Source organism: Carcharodon carcharias, chromosome 7 (assembly GCF_017639515.1).
Source record: "Carcharodon carcharias isolate sCarCar2 chromosome 7, sCarCar2.pri, whole genome shotgun sequence".
Lineage (NCBI taxonomy): Eukaryota > Metazoa > Chordata > Chondrichthyes > Lamniformes > Lamnidae > Carcharodon > Carcharodon carcharias.
Genome location: NC_054473.1, coordinates 38,062,713 through 38,082,863, shown reverse-complemented (window position 1 = coordinate 38,082,863; position 20,151 = coordinate 38,062,713). Strand labels below are relative to the sequence as shown.

Below are 20,151 nucleotides of genomic sequence, written 5' to 3'. Positions count from 1 at the left end.
CCAGGACTCACAGTGTGGCTGTGAATCTGGAGCCGAGGGAGGTTGAGAAGTGGTGGAGTAAAGGCCGTGCCTAGGGTCCAGGGCCTCACGTTGTTGCTGTTGAATGTCTCTGATTCAATGTGCAGCAGCATCACCAGCAGCAACTCACCTGTACAGCTCCCTGACTGTAAACAAATACAGACCCTACAACTCCCTGCACACAGCTTTCTCATAAACAGACGTTTCAGGGTCTTTGAAGCTCAAGGTTCCCAGGATCTAAAATAGTATCAATATCCCCAAGCACCCTTCTGCGTTTATCAACTGAACATTAATTTCTTGGCCGTGATGGCCTGAGGATGTGAAACACAGTATAGTGTTTGTATTCCCCACTGGCAGCTTTACATGGAATTTATAGCACAGAAACAGGCCATTTGACCCACCTCATCTACATTGGTGTTTATGTTCCACACAAGCCTCCGCTCACCCTTCTTAACCTTCAGCTTCTTTCTTCTCATGTGTTTATCAAGCTCCCTGAATGTATCTTTACTAGAAACACAGAATGGTTACAACACAGGAGATCATTCAGCACATTTTGTCTCTGAGTCAATCCTCTGCTACAGCAATTCATCTAGTCTCACTCCTCCACCTTTTCCCTGTAGCTCTGTAAAATCTTTTCTCTTCAGATAATTTATCCAGTTTTATCCCTTTTGAAAGCCACAATTGAATCTGTCTCCGCCGCACATTCAGGCTGTGCATTCCAAATCCAACAATTTTTAACAATTAATTCATGGGACGCAGGCATTGCTGGCTAGGCCAGCATTATTGCTCATCCCTAATTATCCTTCTTCAGGGGGCATTTAAGAGTCAACCACATTGCTGTGGGTCTGGAATCACATATAGGCCAGACCAGGGAAGGGCAGCATATTTTCTACCCTCAAGGCCATTTGTGAATTAAATAGGTTTTTACAACAACCGGCAATGAGTTTTATTGAATTCAAATTTCACCATCTGCTGTGGTGGGATTCAAACCCAGGTTCCCAGAGCATTACCCTGGGTCTCTGGGATACTAGTCAGTGCTAATAGCACTATGCCACTGCCTCCCCTGTTACAAAAGGAAGTTTTTCCTCATGTCGCCTCTGGCTCCTTTGTTAGTCTCTACCTTCTGTCGATGGGAACAGTTTTTCTACCATTTATGCTATTATTTTGAATACATCTACCCATGATTAACCTTGGGCAGCATTTCACTGAGTGTTCCATCAAGGAGCCCTAGCAAAACTGGAATCAATGGGAATCAGGGGGAAAACTCTTTGCTGGTTGGAGTCATAGCTGATACAAAGGAAGATGTTTCTGGTTGTTGGAGGTCAATCATCTCAGTTCCAGGACATCACTGCAGGAGTTCCTCAGGGTAGTGTCCAAGACCCAACCATCTTCAGCTGCTTAATCAATGACCTCCCTTCCATCATAAGGTCAGAAGTGGGGATGTTCGCAGATGATTGTGTTCAGCACCGTTCACGGCTCCTCCGATACTGAAGCAGTCCATGTCCAAATGCAGCAAGACCTGGACAACACCCAGACATGGGCTGACAAGTGGCAAATAACATTCGCACCACACAAGTGTCAGGCAATGACCATCTCCAACAAGACAGGATCTAACCATCACCCCTTGACATTAAACACATTACCATTGCTGAATCCCCCACTGTCAACATCCTGGGGGTGTTATGATTGACCAGAAACTGAACTGGGCTAGCCATATAAATACTATGGCTACAAGAGCAGGTCAGACGCTAGGAATCCTGCAGCAAATCCCCAAACTCCCCTGACTCCCCAAAGCTTGTCCACCATCTACAAGACACAAGTCAGGAGTGTGACAGAATACTTCCCACTTGCCTGGATGAGTGCAGCTCCCACAACACTCAAGAAGCTCGACACCTTCCAGGACAAAGCAGCCCACCTGATTGGCACCGCATCCACAAACATTCACTCCTTCCACCACCGACATACAGTGGCAGCAGTGTGTACCATCTACAAAATGCACTGCAGGAACTCACCAAGCCTCCTTAGACAGCACATTCCAAACCCACGACCACTGCCATCTAGAAGGGCAAGGGCACATGGGAACACCTGGTAGTTGCCCTCCAATTCACTCACCATCCTGACTTGGAAATATATCGCTGTTCCTTCACTGTTGCTGGGTCAAATTCCTGGAACTCCTTTCCTAACAGCACTGTGGGTGTACTTACACCACAAGGATTGCAGCGGTTCAAGAAGGCAGCTCACCATCTCCTTCTCAAGGGCAATTAGGGATAGGCAATAAATGCTGGGCTGATCAGCGTCGCCCTCATCCCATGAATGAATTAAAGAAAATAAATCTTCTCTCAACCTTCTCTTCTGCAAGGAGAACAGCTGCAGCTTCGCAATCTATCCACATAACTGAAGTCTCTCATCCTCTGAACCATTCTCGTAAATCTTTTTTGCACATCCTTCACATCCTTCCTGTTGAGGCTGAAGCAGTGTTTTATGAAGATTCATAACTTACTTGCTTTTGTACTCTGTGCCCCTATTTGTAAAACCCAGGATTCAGTATAATTTATTAACTGCTTTCTCAGCTTGCCCTGCCACTTTCAATGATTTATGCACATATATACCCAGGTCCCTCTGCTCCTCTGTTTCCTTTGAATTGTACCCTTTATTTTATGTCACCTCTCCTCATTCTTCTAACCAAGATGTATCACTTCACACTTCTCTACATTAAATTTCATCTGCCATGTGTCTGCCCAGAAGGAAAAAACAGTGAAAACTGGAAAATAAGAATATTGGTCAGAAATGGTCTGTATACTTTAAAATGGAACACCAGTATAAACTGGGAAATAAAAGTACTGTTCTGAACTGTTTTTTCCTTCTAGGTGCCCATTCCACCAGCCTGTCTATATCCTCTTGAAGTCTATCACTACCCTTCTCACAGTTCACAATACTTCCAAATCTTGCATCATCTTCAGTTATAGGTTATAAATATTCATGAAGAAAAGCAGTGGGCCCTCTATATACCATCCCTCAGTCAGAAGTAAGTAAAGTATTCCGTAGTTCATGTTTTTAATAGGCATGAATTAAATAGTTAAACTGTTGCATAATGAAATTCTAGCTACACTAAAGACCAATAACTCAAATACCAAATGGTTCAAAATAAAATGCCTACCAGCACTAAAATTTTTCATTTAAAAAGCATACTTTTGCTGATATTTGGGGACTCAAATGATTAATACATATGAAAACATTGTGATAGTTGATTTAGAAATGATATGGCCAACACATTTTCTTAGAGCTCCTGCACCCCAAAATTTGGCACTACACCCCTGCCACTGATTCTTCAGGTGGTGGGGTGGGAAACCCTGTCATCTGAAAAATCCTGCCCATGATCATGAGCAATGCTGGCTTTCAGTGTTTCTTCCCTTTACTATACCACCAGGCTACTTAACCTTCCAGCACTTCATGAGTACTTCAGTCTGTTGTGCTAGTTTGCACCAAACATATGGCTCAGTAGGAATACAAAGAGTGAGTCCATGTCTGAAAGGGTTGGAAATACAAATGGGATTTATTTTAAACTGGAGCAGAGGTTAAACTTTTCAAGGTCTGATTGGAGTTTGGAAATATAATCAGCTGGAAAATAAACTATAATTACTTATTACTAAAGCCACCAATCATTACAGACATTCCTGAAATTATATATAATTGATTTTGGTACAAATTGGCGAATTCCTGCCAACTTAACAGGCAAAATCTAGGAAAAGAGCAGTCATCTAGCTGATTGTGGAAATAAAAAATTGCTCTGTTGGCTCTTGAAGTAATGATTAATGATTTGGGCATTTTAATGGAAATATGTTTATATTTCTATATTTTAAAGAAAGTTTGTCTTAACAATGGCAATGTATTTTAGCCAACAGTGAAATACCTTTCAATGTGCCACAAATTCTCAATTAACAACCTGTCTTATATTTTATAGCTTTAACTTTGATTGACACTATGATAAGACATTAAACCAGATTTTGCAGTTGTAATGATAGTGAAACTGACAGCATTGACTGTCATTTCAATGTGAAGCTGATAGCATATCTGCAGTTGAACACAGAGAGCCAGAAATGTTTTAGTAATTCCTTGCACCTCTATAGGGTGCACTGTTGAAGTCCTCATAGATGGAAAGCTATAGGAATTACTTGAGTTCACATAATTTCCACTTTTTTGCCAATAGTATTACTATAAAAGTTCTTGAAAAGGTTATGCCTTGTACAATGCAGTGTAATTTTGTTTTTAACGGCATACTAAGTTCATAATTACTTCTGAACAACCTCTCTAACCCTGAAAAGTGAATTTTATATTTATGGAATGCCAAATTATTTTAAAAATCAATAGATATTTAAAATAACAACTTCTTGAAGATTATTTATGACATTTCAACTCCTGCTGTAATCCCATATGCATGTCCTGATCTTGGCTTGGATTTGCAGTGGTAATGGCAGGGTTGCTGTCAGTAATTCTATAGTTCTTCAAAGGGCGCTCTGTTGAGGTTAAGCAATTAGTGAATTGACAAGAACTTCCACTCATACACTGTTAATCTCACTTTAAATAGCCTTGAAAAAGTTACACCTTGTTGAATGAGGTGAACCTGGCTTGCTAGCAGTGTACTAACTTTGCTACTAAACATCCTCACGAATGTTTCTGGAATATTAGGTTTCTCCATTAAGATAAAAAGTTCCAGATACTTTTAATATTTTAAAAGTTAAGATATTTTAGCTTCTACTGTTTGATATCTGAATATTTAAATGAAAAGTGAAGGGTAAGCAGTGCTGTTAGCTTTTTAGTTTTCTGTGAGAATACTTCAATGCGATTATCTGCTTACCCTGCTTACTGACATCACAGCCACTGGACACCTGGATATTTCCTTGACTTAGCAGATATAAAACTGCTGATGGGAAAGGGGAAATCCATTCAACAGAGGTCGCTAGATCTTGTGGGCAGTTTTCTTTGAAGTCAGTGGTGAGCGCCATTGTTTTGCCACTGACTTTAAAATCCAGCCCAATGTTTAACACACTGTCAAATGTTTGTTCTCTGCGACAAATCTTCAATGTGATTGGCTGCTTAGCCTGCATGATGCCATCACTGTTGCTGGACGCCAAAATTAAATTAACATCAGGAAGGTGAAATCCATGCCACAGATATTGTTGGATTTTTGTGAGCAGCTTTTTGGAGGTTGTGGCTAGTCCTGTCATCTCACTGCTGATTGCAAATTCCAGGCCACCCAGTCCACAATATCCTGGTTTTATGTTGTATTCAATTCGTTGTGCAAATTCTACTATTTCAGGTTTCACATTGTTAAATTTGTAGATTTCTTTTTACATCTTACATTACGTAGTCTTTAAAATAAAATATAGCATGCTTGTTATACAGCGTGTCATGATGTACTCTTGGAGATTAATTTGAATTTCGAATGGTCTGATTTAAAGGTCTATGATGCACAAAATTTATTGAAAATTAGAAATACATTCCAATTAAGAACAAAAGTAGCCTGATTTTAGGTAACATGTGGATTACAAAGATAATAAAAAGTACACAATTTATTTGAAAACTAGTCAATACCTTTTGCAGCAAAATTGTGAACATGTTTGCTGATATAGTAGCTCACCTGTCGGCTTGCAGTCCAGAACTTCTTTTGAAAAAACTCCAATTTCATCTGAATACCCACAGCTGTTAAAAAGCAGAAGAATAAAGCTCAACTACCTGATGTTTATTTTTTTATAATATACCCATGAGCATATCTGACAGGAATAGATGTGCATTGTTCAACTTTGATAGGTTCATTTGGAACAAAAACGTGAACATTAATTTTCACCTGTATTTTTCAATTGCCTGAATTTCTTAACATCCCAAACCTGTGGTACACAATTGTGATGCACTGCAACGCACAGGTCTGGGGATTGACTGAAATTTGTCCTCGGGCTTCCTGATTATAACACTGGAGGGCTATAGATGCCAATCAAGTGGCCCATGTCTGTAGGACCTTACCAATTTTGCCTTGTGCCAAGGAACACAGGCAAGTCTGCTTGGAAGGCAGTTGGGAGTGGACAAAGGAGAACAATTCTGATCCTAATTGTGTTGCGGATCCTGAAGGAACATTCCTGCTCCTTCCCACTCCACAAAAAAAGTTGGAGGTTGTGAGCCTGTTCATTGAATAACGTTCATCATTCCCTTTAGAAACTGCAGATACCATTCAGAGTTGGCACATCACAAGCTCTGATTAGTGTAAACAAATTTGGCAATTCAGTATTGCTGATAAAAGAGACATGTTGAAGCTTTTTGTCTTGCACTCATCAGGACACTTCACAAGGATACCAATATAATATCCATGGCAATCTACCTCCATGAGTCAGAGTCCATTTGCCAAACAATTTGCACTCTCTTCACATACAGTATAAATTGTTGTTTTCCCCTTATATTGATATTCTTGCAAATTGTCCTGATGAGTGCAAGATTGAGAAGCTTTGGCATGTCTCTTTTTTCAGCAATACTCAAGTGTTGTACTACTAAATGATTATTTACCAATTCAGTGGTAAATAAATGCATTTTCATATTGAAATAAGGCCTTTGCCATTTCAGGTGACTATTGCCACCAGGGTTGCAAAAGGATATCTCTGACCAGAGTAGTAGTGGCCCAAAAGTCCATGCAGATTGGTCTCAGATTTCTGCACTGGACTCAGTAGGAGATGGTGTTGTGGTATTGTCACTGGCCTAGTAATCCAGAAACCCAGGGTAATGATCTGAGGACCCAGGTTCAAATTCTACCACAGCAGGTGGTGAAATTTGAATTCAATAAAAAATCTAGAATTAAAAGTCTAATGATGGCCATGAACTATCGTTGATTGTTGTTAAAAACCCAACTGGTTCACTAATGTCCTTTTGGGAAGGAAATTTGCCATTCTTACCTGGTCTGGCCTACAGGCTCACAGCAATGTGGTTGACTCTTAAATGCCCTCTAAAATGGCATACAGCAAGCCATTCGGTTCTCAAGGGATGGGCAATGAATGCTAGCCTAGCCAGCGATGTGATGCCCCCACCCCTTGAATTAATTAAAAAAATGATTATTGCTGTGTCCATTTTGGGGCCATAAATTTAAATCATATCCTTTTTAATGACTTCCATATCTGATCATAGGGATTTGATTTTGGTAGCGCATTGCATTTTTAGAAGCTATCCTTGTAACATGCTTCTCAAAATCTGGGTACCTCCATATTTTGCAGGACAAACAATAAAGAACTGTGACCTTTTTACCTCTCCAAATTTTCTTCTTATTCTTTTCTTAGCAAAGGTCAACTCAAGATGAAGTACACAGTGTCACTCGCAGATCTTGTTCAAATGTATTCTTTATGTGTGACCAATGAATATCAGAAGATATACTTAATTACAAGGATCCATCATGCCATTGGAGGAGGGGGGAGCGAATGTTGACTCACTAAAGCACAATACCTGTGTCATTACCAGTATATACATTGAATAATATACTCAGATTTTGTTACCTAATTTATTTGTTGTGTTTATCAGTACCAAATTTCAAATCTTGATCTTGAATCTTGAGCAAGTAAATAAAGTCATCCCTTCCAGCCCCTCCTTATTACTCCTTTGGGAGTTGTATGGCTCATGTAAGAAGATTGCTTTGTCCACATCTGCCTCTAATTCAGCATGCCATTAATATGAATTCTAAGGAAACCTTACTAAGGGCTGATGGCTTAGTGTGTTGAGAATTGGAAGGATGGATTGTCTTTTGTGGTCAGAGTTCGGCATGAATCAACATACTGCAATATAAATTGTATGAATGTGAGAGGTCTCATAATTAACTCCAAACAGGAGAAATATACAATCTGCACTACTGTCAGTCTTGATGTAAAAAAGATGTATAAATTGTATAATTGTATAAAATCTATCCAGCCAATCACTATCAGAATAATGGAAATTCCTGGCATTCTTAGCAGGGATAGGCAAACGGTTAAACATTTATTATGCACACAATGCAGCAGCAAATACTCTATAAAGTATTAAAACATTATGTTGACACACACTTTCTATCAGCCTTCATCCATTATAGACTTCTACCACCAATTCATCATGAAAATTGCCTATATAAATTTGTTACAAAGTAATTACAACTTTCCATCAGTGGTGACACTGAATCACCTCCACTGGTGTGAAGGTGTAATTACAATGTGACAAGTTTACATAGGCAGTTTCATTATAAATATGAACATAGTAGTTCATAATATGAATACAAAAATAAGAATAAACTTTAAACTGGTAACTGAATTAAATCTGTATAACCTAGTTCTATTATCCCCAAACTTCTGATTCCACTACACTTGGTCTTGACTCTCATGTGTAATGTCTGAGGATGTGGACTAATAGAAACAAATTCTAATGATGGTTTCCACAAGGCTGACATTTTGGCTGTTCCAATATATGAACAAATATCTCAAATGTTGTTCATTCTGAGTACCACAGGGGTAATTTTCCAATCTTGTGTGCATTTTGCCTACCAGAATTTGTGCTTAAAATTCAGGTGCACACGGCACATCATTTTGAAATACTTAACTACTGCGCCTGCACAAATTTTCAATTTTAATTCCTATCATAGGCTCACTGTCACTGCATAAAGGAAGGGAACCACTTGTTACATCTCTTAAAGACAACATGAAAATAAAATATATTGCATTTTAAAATAACATACTGCGTTAGGCAAGAAATTATTGCCAGCAGTATGAATGTATTTGAGTGACATTGCATGTACATTGTTTTAAAGGCTGCATTAGCCAGTTTATTTATGTGGGTTAATATAGCCATGAAAATAGTGATGATTGTAAGATATCGCATGACTTACAAAATTGGCAATGTTTGTGGAATTTGTTTATATATAAGACCATACAGCTCTCTGTAATGGTGTTCAAGACAAATGCCAAAACCTCAGTGATGTAATATGGGCCTTTAATGACAGGATTTTTCATTTGAACACCTTTGATCACATCTAAGCTGTAGAATTGGAATGTCAACTACCCCTTCGATGTCGGATGTGTGACTAGATCTAACACTACTCCCCAAAATACTGGCAACAGCCTTTCTTAGCACCATTCAATCAGCGCCATTGCAGTTATAAAGGCTATGTTTTTACAAGCTTTTCATTTCCTCAATATGTCTTTTGGATTAGACTCTGAAAAGTTCAGAGAGAACATGTCAGCAGTACTGGGGCTAGTGAACCCACAAAGGGTTTCTAACTCACTGGACAGAATGAAGGTAATAGGAAAGAAGGGCTAAATACCCAGAGTGACAGAAGAAAAACATAGGGCTGAATCTTCCGGTTGGCGTGCGAGGGTGGGCCCGACACACTGATGCGTAAAAAGATGCGCGATGTCGTCTGGCGCGCGTCCCAATGTCATTGCGCGTAATCTTGATATTTCGTTTGGTGGGCGAGCGCCAGAGGCAGCTGTGGGCCCACAAGAATGTCAATGGCATATTAAAGCCATTAAAAAAGTAATTAAACTAGTTAAGAATGCTGCCCATCCAACCTTAAGGTTGGCGGGCAGGTGAAGAGCCAAGCGGCCTTCGCGTTTTTCAAGAAACCTCATCCACGGGCGGGTTGAGGTTTCCTGAAGCTTTTATAAAATAAATAAATACATTTTCCAAACTTCACAAACATGTCCCAGCTCATGTGACGCTCTCACATGAGGGGACACATTTAAATAAATTTTTACTTTCTTCATTACAAAGTTTTATAATCCATTCAACCTCCCTGAGGCAGCTCTGTGCTTCAGAGAGATTGTTGAGCTCTTTTGTGCGCATGCGTGAGAGAGTGCAGGCCCCAACTCTCCCTCCTGCCCCCGCCCGCACAGATAGCACGGAGCGCTACTGGCCATGCGTTACGCTGGGCGGGCCTTTATTGGCCTGCCCATATAATACAAACCACAATCTTAGTCACAGTGAACAAAAAGGCACAAACGTCTGACATCACCACAAATAAGTTGCAGTGGAAAAATATTGTAGGAATTGTAAAGAATTTAAGTAAAAAAAGAAATAGTGCGCAATTATATAGAGCCTTTTATGGCAATGGGATATCCCAAAGCACTTTACAGAAGTACCTTTTGAAGTGTAGTCATTGCTGTAATGTAGGAAATGAGGCCACTGACCTGCTCACAGCAAGGTTCCGCCAACAGCAATGTGAGACTGACCAGATAACCTGTTTTTTATCGCAATATTAGCTGAGGGATAAATATTGGCCAGGACACGGGGGCAAACTCCCATGTTCTGCTTCAAAAAGTGCCATGGGATCTTTAACATCCACTTGAAAGGTCAGACAGGACTTCGGTTTAACATCTCATTCAAAAGTCCAGCAGTGCAGCACTCCCTCAGTACTGAAGTGTCAGCCTAGATTCAACGCTCAAGTCCTTGGAGTGGGGCTTGACCTCAAGACCTTCAGAGGCAAGAGTGACACCACTGAGCCACAGCTGGCACTGACAGTAACTATATTACTCATGCCAAAGATCATACAAAACCACTTCACCTTGTAACACCATTTGCTTGGAACTTAAGACAGCAGCAAGAATCTAGTTTCAGGAGGTTACAGGACAGAGTTCTTCTAAGAAATGGTTCTGTCAGGTTGTTGCTTTTCCGTTATTTGCTAAACTTTCTTTACTTTATCAACAGCATATGATACCAAGTTGGTTCTCGTCAATTGGCGAAGATTACAAGGAACTCCTGTGGAGAATGTATGTGTTGTTTCAGAAAGCTGCTAATTGAAAACGATTTTTCACTGTTGTCATTTGACTCTCTGACTATAAACACAGCAAGAGTAATGCTATTGTACTTACAAATGGGCTAACATCATAAGTAGATAACATGGTTAATAGGTTATGAATTAGAGGTTTATCACATGCCATTGGGAAATAAGACCCAAAAGGATAATTTTCAGCTTCACCCCTTGGGAGGTGACCTGCTCGTTACTGAACTTGCCCGTTTACATTTTCATTGATTTCAATGGGAATAAGAATCAGTCAGGTTTTATAAAGAGCAGACCATCCACTCTGCTAGTTCACCACCCAAGTGGTGAAAATGAAAATCTAAGCCCAAGTTTTTAGACAAGAATATTGTATTGTATTGAGTGTTTCACCGGGGGAATTCATGTAACTACATCCTAATGTGCTCTCATTAAAAGAAGTAATTAGTTCTCATTAGAGTCTTGAGTGCTATTCAAGTTAGAGTTACAAATCTATTTTCAAATGTTGATGCCTCTCTTAAGTACACCCAAAGGAACTACAACATACTACTTCATAGGCACTGTATTTACATTAATCTGAATGAACAATGTTGTTTTAAAAATTCCTACAAATCACATGCCGGTTGTTTTTGTGCTTGTACAATGAAATCAAATCGAAAGCATTTGCTGACAGATATTTCTAGCATTGAATTCATGGATGGCTTACCCATGTGCAGGTTTCCAGTTATAGCAAGGACATGAGATAGGCAGCTGCAAACTAGAGAAAGCAACTGACATACAAGAAGCCTGGAACTTAGCGTGCTGAAAACAGCAATGCAGCTTTGATGACAGCTGACGAAGAAGAAAATAATGAGCTGCCACCAAGGAATAGTTAAAGATCAGGGAAAGTGCCCTTCTGCTTAGTGTGGGTGATAAATCAGTACATTGAAACTTGAAAGTAACATTTCATTATTAAAAATGAAATAAAATATAACATAGACTTGTGTGTGAATTTATGTTCTCTAGTATATGAAATCTCAGAAATGTGCCTCTATAACATTAATTCATACATAATGCTATGATATTCAAAATCATGGCTGGGATTTTAAGGTGCAGAAATGTATGATAACGGTGGGGGGGATTGGGGGGAGTTGTAAGATTGCATAAGATGGTGTCAGGTCAGCCCCAGGTCATTACGCCGGGCCACAATTTTATGAGCAAAGTACGGCAAGCTAACTGAGGATGCCACTCGCAATGCCAAAATGAGCACTTAAAAGGCATTTGAGCTGCTTAGGGAGGCAATTGAACCTGATTTTACAGGCCCCTTTGCAATTTTTGGTAAGCGCACCGAGGTCAAGGAAATTGGAGCCACGGCAGCTTTTGTAGGTAGCATGGGGTAGCAGCTATTGCTGCTGCAGTCAAGAGCCATGCAGTAAGGATTTCTACTTTCTTTCCCAGAAACCACAGAACCATAGAAAAGTTACGGCATAGAAGGAAGCCATTCAGCCCATCGTGCCTGTGCTGGCTGAAAAACTAGCCACCCATTCGAGTCCCACGTTGCAGCTTCCAGTCCATAGCCTTGCAGGTTACAGCACTTCAGATACAGATCCAGGTACCTGTTAAATGAGATGAAGGTTTCTACCTTAACCACCAATCCAGGCAGCAAATTTCAGACACTTACCACCCACTGGGTGAAAAATCTTTTCCTAATATCCCCTTTAATCCTTCTGCCAATCACCTTAAATCTGCACCCCTAGTAATTACCTCTCTGTTAGGGGAAACAAGTCTTTCCTGTCTACTCTGTCTAGGTCCTTCATAATCTTGTACACCTCAATCAAGTCACCCCTTAGCCTCCTCTGTTATAAGGAAAACAACCCTAGCCTACCCAATCTTTCTTCACAGTTGTAATTTTCAAGAATAGCCCTGGCAATATTCTGGTAAATCTCTGTACTCTCTCCAGAGCAATTATGTCCTCCCTGTAATGTGGTGACCAGAACTGTACGCAAAACTCCAGCTGTGGCCTAACCAGAGTTTTATACAGTTCCAGCATTACATCCCTGCTTTTGTATTCTATACCTCTTCCTACAAAGGAAAGCATTACATATGCCTTCTTTACCACTTTATCTACCTGTCCTGCCACCTTCAGGGACCTGTGAACATGCACTCCAAGGTCTTTCACTTCCTCTATTCCTCTCAATATACTTCAGTTGATTGTGTGTTCCCTAGCTTTGTCTACCCTCCCAAATTGCATTATCTCACACTTCTCTGCGTTGAATTCCACTTGCCACTTTTCTGCCCACTCAACCAAGCCATTGATATCACTGTGGAGTCCACAGCTATCCTCTTCACTATCAACTGCACTGCTGATCTTTGTCATCTGCAACTTTCCCAATTGTGCCTCCCACATTTAAGTCAAAATCATTAATATATACCATCAGCAAACAGCAAGGGACCCAACACTGAGCCCTGTGGAACGCCACTGGAAACCACTTTCCATTTGCAAAAACATCTGTCAATCATTACCCTTTGATTCCTGTTGATAAGCCAATTTTGGATCGATCTCAACACCATCCCCTGTATCCCATGGGCTTTTACTTTTTTGACCAGTCTGCCATGTGGGACCTTGTCAAATGCCTTACTAAAATCCATGTAGGCCACATCCATTGCACTATCCTCATCAATCTTCCTTGTTATTTCCTCAAAAAAATTCAATTAAGTTAGTAAGGCATGACTTTCCCTTAACAAAACCATGCTGACTATCCCTGATTAATCCTTGCCTTTCTAAGTGACAGTTTATCCTGGCTCTCAGAATGGATTCTAATAATTTGCCCACCATCAAAGTCAGACTGACTGGCTTATAATTATTTGACCTATCCGTCAAACTCTTTTTAAACAATGGTGCTACGTTCGCAGTTTCCAATCCTCTGGTATGTCGCCTGTATCTAGTGAGGATTGAAAAATGATCCTCAGGGCATCCGCTATTTCCTCCCTGGTTTCCTTTAACAGCCTAGGATACAGTCTATCCAGCCCTGGTGATTTATCCACCTTCAAGGATGTCAGTCCCTCCAGTAATTCCTCTCTCATTATGCTTACTGCATCCAATATTTCATACTCCTCATTACCTAGAATGTCGACATCATGCCTTGCTTTTGTGAAGACAAAGTACTCATTGAGAACTCTGCCAACATCTTCTGCATCAACGCATAAGTTACCTTGCACATCCATGAAAGGCCCTACCATTTCCTTAGTTAACCTCTGGCTCTTAATGTATTGATAAACATCTTTGGGGTTTCCTTGGTTTTACCTGCCAATATCTTTTCATATCCTCTTTTTGCTTTCCTGATTCAATTTTTTACTCCATCGCTATATTTTCCTTTAGGTTTTCTAACATATTAATTTTTTTGTCACTGTCATAAGCTTTCTTTCTCTGCTTTATCTTATCCTGTATGCTTCTAGATAACCACGGGCCTCTAGATTTGGCAATACCACCCTTTTTCTTTGTGGGGACATGTCAATTCTGTGTCCGTAGGATCTCGCTTTTGAATGCCTCCTACTGGTCTGTTACTGATTTCCCTTCAAGTGGCTGTTACCAGTCCACTTTCACCAGATCACCTCTCAGCTTATTAAAATTTGTCTTTCCTCAGTTTAGAACTCTTACTCCTGTTCTATCTTTATCCTTTTCCATAATTTTGCTAAATCTAACTATATTATGGTCACCATTTCCAAAATGGATCCCCACTGCTACTTCAACCATTTGCCCAGCTTCATTTCCTAAGACTAAATCTAGAATTGCACTCCCTCTCATTGGGCTTGTTATGTGCTGGCTAAAAAAAGTTCTCTTGAATGCAGATCAAGAATTTTGTGCCCCCTGTGCCTTTCACACTACTCCTATCCAAGTTGAAATTAGGGTAGTTAAAGCCTCCAACTATTATTTCCCTATTGTTATTGCATTCAGAAATCTGCTTACATATTTGCTCTTCTATCCCCCTCTCTCTATTTGGGGTCTATAGTACCTTCCTAGTAATGTGGCTGTCCTCTTTTTATTTCTAAGCTCAACCAACAGAGCCTCATTTGATGATTCATTAATATATCATCCCTCCTCACTGCAGTAATTGATTATTTAACCAATAATGCTACACCCACACATTTTTTTAGCTCCCTCTCAATCTTGCCTGAAAACTCTAAATCCAGGGATGTTGAGCTGCCATTTTTGCCCATCTTTAAATCAAGTTTCTGTTATAGCAACGATATCACGCTGCCATGTGTCTACCTGTGCCCTCAGCTCATCGGCTTTGTTTGCTGTAATTCTTGCATTTAAATATATATCTTTTAACATTGCCAAATTCCTGTGATGTACACTTGTTACTCTTTGTTTCTTCTGTCTTTCAGAGTTACCTGCTAATTTTCTGCCTCCTGCTCTCTGTTCTGTATTTGTCCTATCTGAATCTACCCTCAGGTTCCCATGCCCCTGCCAATCTAGTTTAAACCCTTCCCAACAACACTAGCAAAGGAAGAAGGCAGACATTTATTTGTGGTTGAGGTTCCCTTGAGGAAATTGTATTCCTGGCAGGGTGCTCACTGGAGAAGTACATGATGGGGGAATGGCTGCTGGCTCCTGGCTGCTATGGGGGCTGTAGGCCACTGGATTCTTGCAGGTCTCTATTCAGATCAGGCTTCAGATACTGGCTGTTCCACCAGCGCTTCCACATCAAGTGATAACATGGTCATCACCTCAAAGCCCATCTCTGCAAGCCCATTAATTGGCCAGCCAGTGTGAGATTGCACTGTGAACGGGGTTCAGAGTGGGATTCCCTTCGCTACCCGCTTCCAGTTCTGCCTCCGCATCACCACCAGATCCTAAAAAAAACCCAAGCCAATAAGTTACAAAATACAGGAGTGGATCAATTAAAAAAAGTTGCTGCTCGGATTTTAGAAGAACGTGGTGCATAACTGAAAGGAGTTGACACAACAGGGAAGGGGGCCCTGCACCACTGAGCCTTGAGGTCCTTCAATCAGGCTAAATAGGCACTCATTAGCATGAAGTTGATTGGATTGCACTCAACTACCCCTTGGAAAATGCAGAAAAAATATACAATTTCACGTAGTATATTTGAGATAAAGAATATTTTAAAGGGTGCCATGAAGACATAATCTGAACATGTGGTCTTATTATTTTAACAGTGTCTCACAGGAAGAAGTGGTAACTTTCAGGGCCTCCCAAGAAGCCAGTGACTCTCAACACCCTGCATCAGTCACCCAATCTGTTGCAAGCACCAGGTCAGATAATTCCATCCATGAAAATGTCGATAATCAATCTGAAATGCGTGCATTGGGTAACACATGGCGTTGGGTTTTTGCAGAGTTGGGCTGAATCCAGAGAGCTTTAAAAATGGTGGGTGGGGCCTGGAAGTCCTGCCCCCATTTCCGACATATCCCATTTTTGCTGGCAATGGGAAGGGGGTGGGATGTGAATTAGGCAGGCAGGAAACTCTAACTCAGCAGGACCATTTGTAATTTGTGCTGGGTTCAAACAGACACCATTTTCATTGTTCCAAGGGCCGTAACCTGCATTGTGGTGTTCTTGATTTCATGGAGTAGACGCAAATGCTCTTGAAGGGTGGATAAGGTCTGCTTAAGTGTCATGATCTGAAGTTATTTAAACCCCCAGTCCTTTAAACAAAAAAAAAAACAGGCTGAAGCTGTCAGTTAGAGTTGAAAAAATCTCCTTATACTGGTCTGTTTTGATTGACAGGCCATCTGATGTAGGTTAAAAAAATACCAGCTGTTTCTCTAGTCCCAACAGAGTTCTTTGTTGACCTTTACCAAGGGCTGTTATTATAGCTGAGCTGATAATGAATGCTTCTGAGTTTCAAATGCTACAAAAGTGCTTATCCTAGCAAGGGAAGGGGTGGGCACTGAGCTCACATTTTGATTGACAGTTCAAATAGGCTATTAAATGATTAGCTGTTTTTGGTGTGTTTACTGAATAGAAGTTATTTTTTATAACATATTGAGCACTTGAGGGGATTTAAAATCTTTGAATGGGTTTCATGAATGGGAGTTTCTTTTCAGTATCAAAGGTGTATGAGTGAGAACTCTATTACATTGTTAGAAGTTTTTTTTCATCTCCACATGGCTACTAAGGTCTGCCCATAGTGAATACTGGGTGAGTGGCTATGGAGATAGCATGGGGTATGAGGGGGCATGGAGAGGTGGATGGGGGGGCTTGAGTTGGCATGGAGAGGGCACTGGGAGTGGGTGGGGGTGAGGGAATGAGGGATGAGGGCTAGTAGGGCCTAACAGCTTCTAAAACAACTGGGGGAAAGTCCTGGAGAACCGAGGCAAGCCATCTAACTAACTTGCCTCAGCACTTTCCCGCCCTGGGGCTGCCTACAATCTGTTTTCTGGGTCGGTGGGCGTTATTCTATAAATGAGTGTAAAGGGGCTATTTAAACTAGCCAATTGGGAAATTTCCTGACTTGAGCTGCCTGCCTCGGCAGGGAAAATCCGGTCCATAGTATAAGAGGGAGCAGCAGAAGATGGCGGAAGGAGGAAAGGTACCTGCTACCCAGAGGGCCTTCTTCAGTCATTGAACAATGATATTTGGACGCCACAGGGCCTGTATTTAAAAGAAGGATGCCATCTGAGCACCAACATTGCTGCTAACCATTGGAGGATATGCCAAGCACTCTTCAACTGGGGAAAGTACAGCTTTACAGGAAGTTTTCTCTCCACTGGAAAGAGATAGCTTTATTCAATGTGTCACAGCCCTTGTTGCTTTTCAGAACTCTATGCCCCTCAAGCCTGCTCTGCCATTTGGTAAGATCGTAGCTGATCTGATTGTTGGCTCTACTTTCCTGTCTATCCCCTATCCCCTTTGACTCTCTTGTCAGTCAAGAATCTATCCAACTCAGCCTTAAAAATATTCAATGACCCTGTCTCCACTGCTGTCAGGAAAAGATAATTCCATGCACCAACAATCCTCAGAGAGGGAACAATTCTCCTCATTTCTGTCTTAAGTGGGAGAACCCTTATTTTTAAATTGTGTCTCCTGGTTTTAGTCTCTCCCACAGGGGAAACATCTTTTCAGCATCCTTACTGTTAAGTGCCCTCAGGATCTTACGTGTTTCAACAAGATCATCTCTCATTCTTATAAACCCCAATGGATACAAGCTCAGCCTGTCCAACCTTTCCTCATAAGACAATCCATTCATCCCAGGAACAGTCGTGTGCGCAATTTCCAATAACCTTACTTAAATAAGGAGACCAAAACTGTGTACAATATATATGTGGTCCCACCAATAACCTATACAACTGTAGCAAAACTTCCCTACTTTTATATTACATTCCCCTTGCAATAAACTGCAACATTCCATTTGCCTTGCTAATCATTTCCTGTACTTGCATACTAACTTATTGTGATTCATGGAGCAGGATACCCAGATCCCTCTGCACAGTCCTCTCCATTTAAATTAAATGCAGCTTTTCTACTCTTCTTGCCAAAGTGAACAAGATCGCATTTTCCCACATTATACTCCATCTACCAACTTTTTGTGTATTCATTTAACCTATCTATATCTATTTGGAGACTCATTACCTCCTCTTCACAATTTACTTTTCTACCTACTTTATTGTCATCGGCAAATTTAGCTACCATACATTTGGTTCCTTTATCTAAGTCATTGATATAGATTATAGATAGTTGAGGCCTCAGCACTGATCCTTGTGACACTCCACTTGTTACATCTTCTCAACCTTAAAACGACCCATTTACCCCTACTCTCTGCTTCCTATTAGCTAAACAATCCTCTTTCCACACTATTATGTTACTCCCAGCATGATGAGCTCTTATTTTGTGTAGTAACCTTTGGGGCAGAATTTTGAGTTTGGCGGGCGGGCATGGTGGGTGGGCCCTGGAGCGACCGGAAAACAGGCCACTGCCCGCAATCAGCCCCCGACTGCCATTTCATGCTGGCGGGCCAATTAAGGCCTGCCCAGTGTGAAACGCAGCTCCCCACTGGTCGGGAAGGGCCAAGTGGGGCGGGGACCTGTTGGCCGTCGGGTACAATGCCGACCAGGTGGCTGGTTTAAAAGCAGCCCAGGCAGCCCCTGGAAGGCAGCCACAGAAGAAGGTATCTTTTGTGTTGGCTATGTGATGGAGTCGAGTGCAGCTGGAGAAGCTGGAGGGCAGATCAGGCAGGCAGTCAGCCCCACTGCCTTTCGAATGAGTGCCTCAGGTCCTCCAGGAGGAGGTGGCTGCCAGGAAAGACAGCCTTGACTCCAGAGATGGGAGAAGGAGACACCACACCTCACAAAAGGGGCATGGGAGGAGGTGGCAGCGCTGGTTGGCAGCCATGATGTGGTGTGGCACACATGGGTGCAGTGCTGGAAGAGGTTCAATGACCTGCTGTGTTCAGGAAGGGAAAGTACTGTGTTGGCATTGGTCAGTGTGCAGAAGTGTTAAGGTAAGGCCGTCCCCCTGTGGACCTCAGGGGTGCTAGTGCCTGAGTGCTAGCAGTCAATCACGCCCGAGCTGGCCAAGGGTGTGAGCCCAGGCTGCTTGGACTGAGTGCCTTATGGCTTGAGGGCCACAACTCGGATGTGCCCTGTGAGGTGCTGCTGAGCTGGGGTTGGCCAGGTTGCAATGGCGCTGCAGGTAGAGAGTGGACTAATCCTTTGTCCTTTCGGGGAAGACAAGCCATTGCCAATCAGAGACGGTCCGTACAGGGGGAGGCCCACCCAGCCTGCTGCTGCTGACCAGGTTCGAGCAGGACGTCCTTGAATGGAGAGCCAGCATGCTCCATATGCAACCGGGCATGAAGAGGCGGGTGTGCCAGATGAAAGTGAGAGCGCAGTGCACAGAGGTCAGAGTTTCAGATTGTTGTGTAGTCTCTTCATTGATGAGAGCCTTAAACCTGGATTCCCCATTTATCATTGAAAGACGATGGCACCATGATGGCAGATCTCCACTGTATCACCAGGGTGTCTGATATGCACAGCTATAGGGTGGTGACTTAAACTAATGACATGTGTTTGTTTCCAGCACACACACCCCAAAAGGCCACCCGACACCAGAGGATCACTGGGCTTCATTTGTACCTGTGTCACACCCGCTCTCTGAACCAGGCACCAGCGCAGATACCAGCACCTCAGTGGGCATTAGATCGGCAGCTAGAACGTCGGTGCACATTGGTGAGGGCACTTCACACTCGCTTGAGGTGCAGGCGGAGGCAGAAAGTGCCCAGGGCACCGGCAGTCAGAGGACAATGCTCAGTCAAGACTGGAGTCAGCAGATGCTGGATGTCCAGTGGGATGTGCGGGAGAATCTGGCGGAGATCCATGAGGGATTGCGTGCCATGGTCTCGGTTGTGGAGGAGTCCATGTGGAGC

The 20,151-nt window shown here is 41.9% G+C and overlaps 1 protein-coding gene across 1 annotated transcript in view; it reads right to left on the bottom strand.

Moving 5' to 3' along the window:
• cacna2d3a (calcium channel, voltage-dependent, alpha 2/delta subunit 3a) overlaps positions 1-20,151 on the bottom strand; it is a 1,018,794-nt gene that overhangs the window by 140,779 nt on the left and 857,864 nt on the right. The window contains exon 28 of the mRNA XM_041191614.1: positions 5,657-5,718. Within this exon, the coding sequence (XP_041047548.1) occupies positions 5,657-5,718 (62 nt within the window). The remainder of the gene's footprint in view (positions 1-5,656; positions 5,719-20,151) is intronic.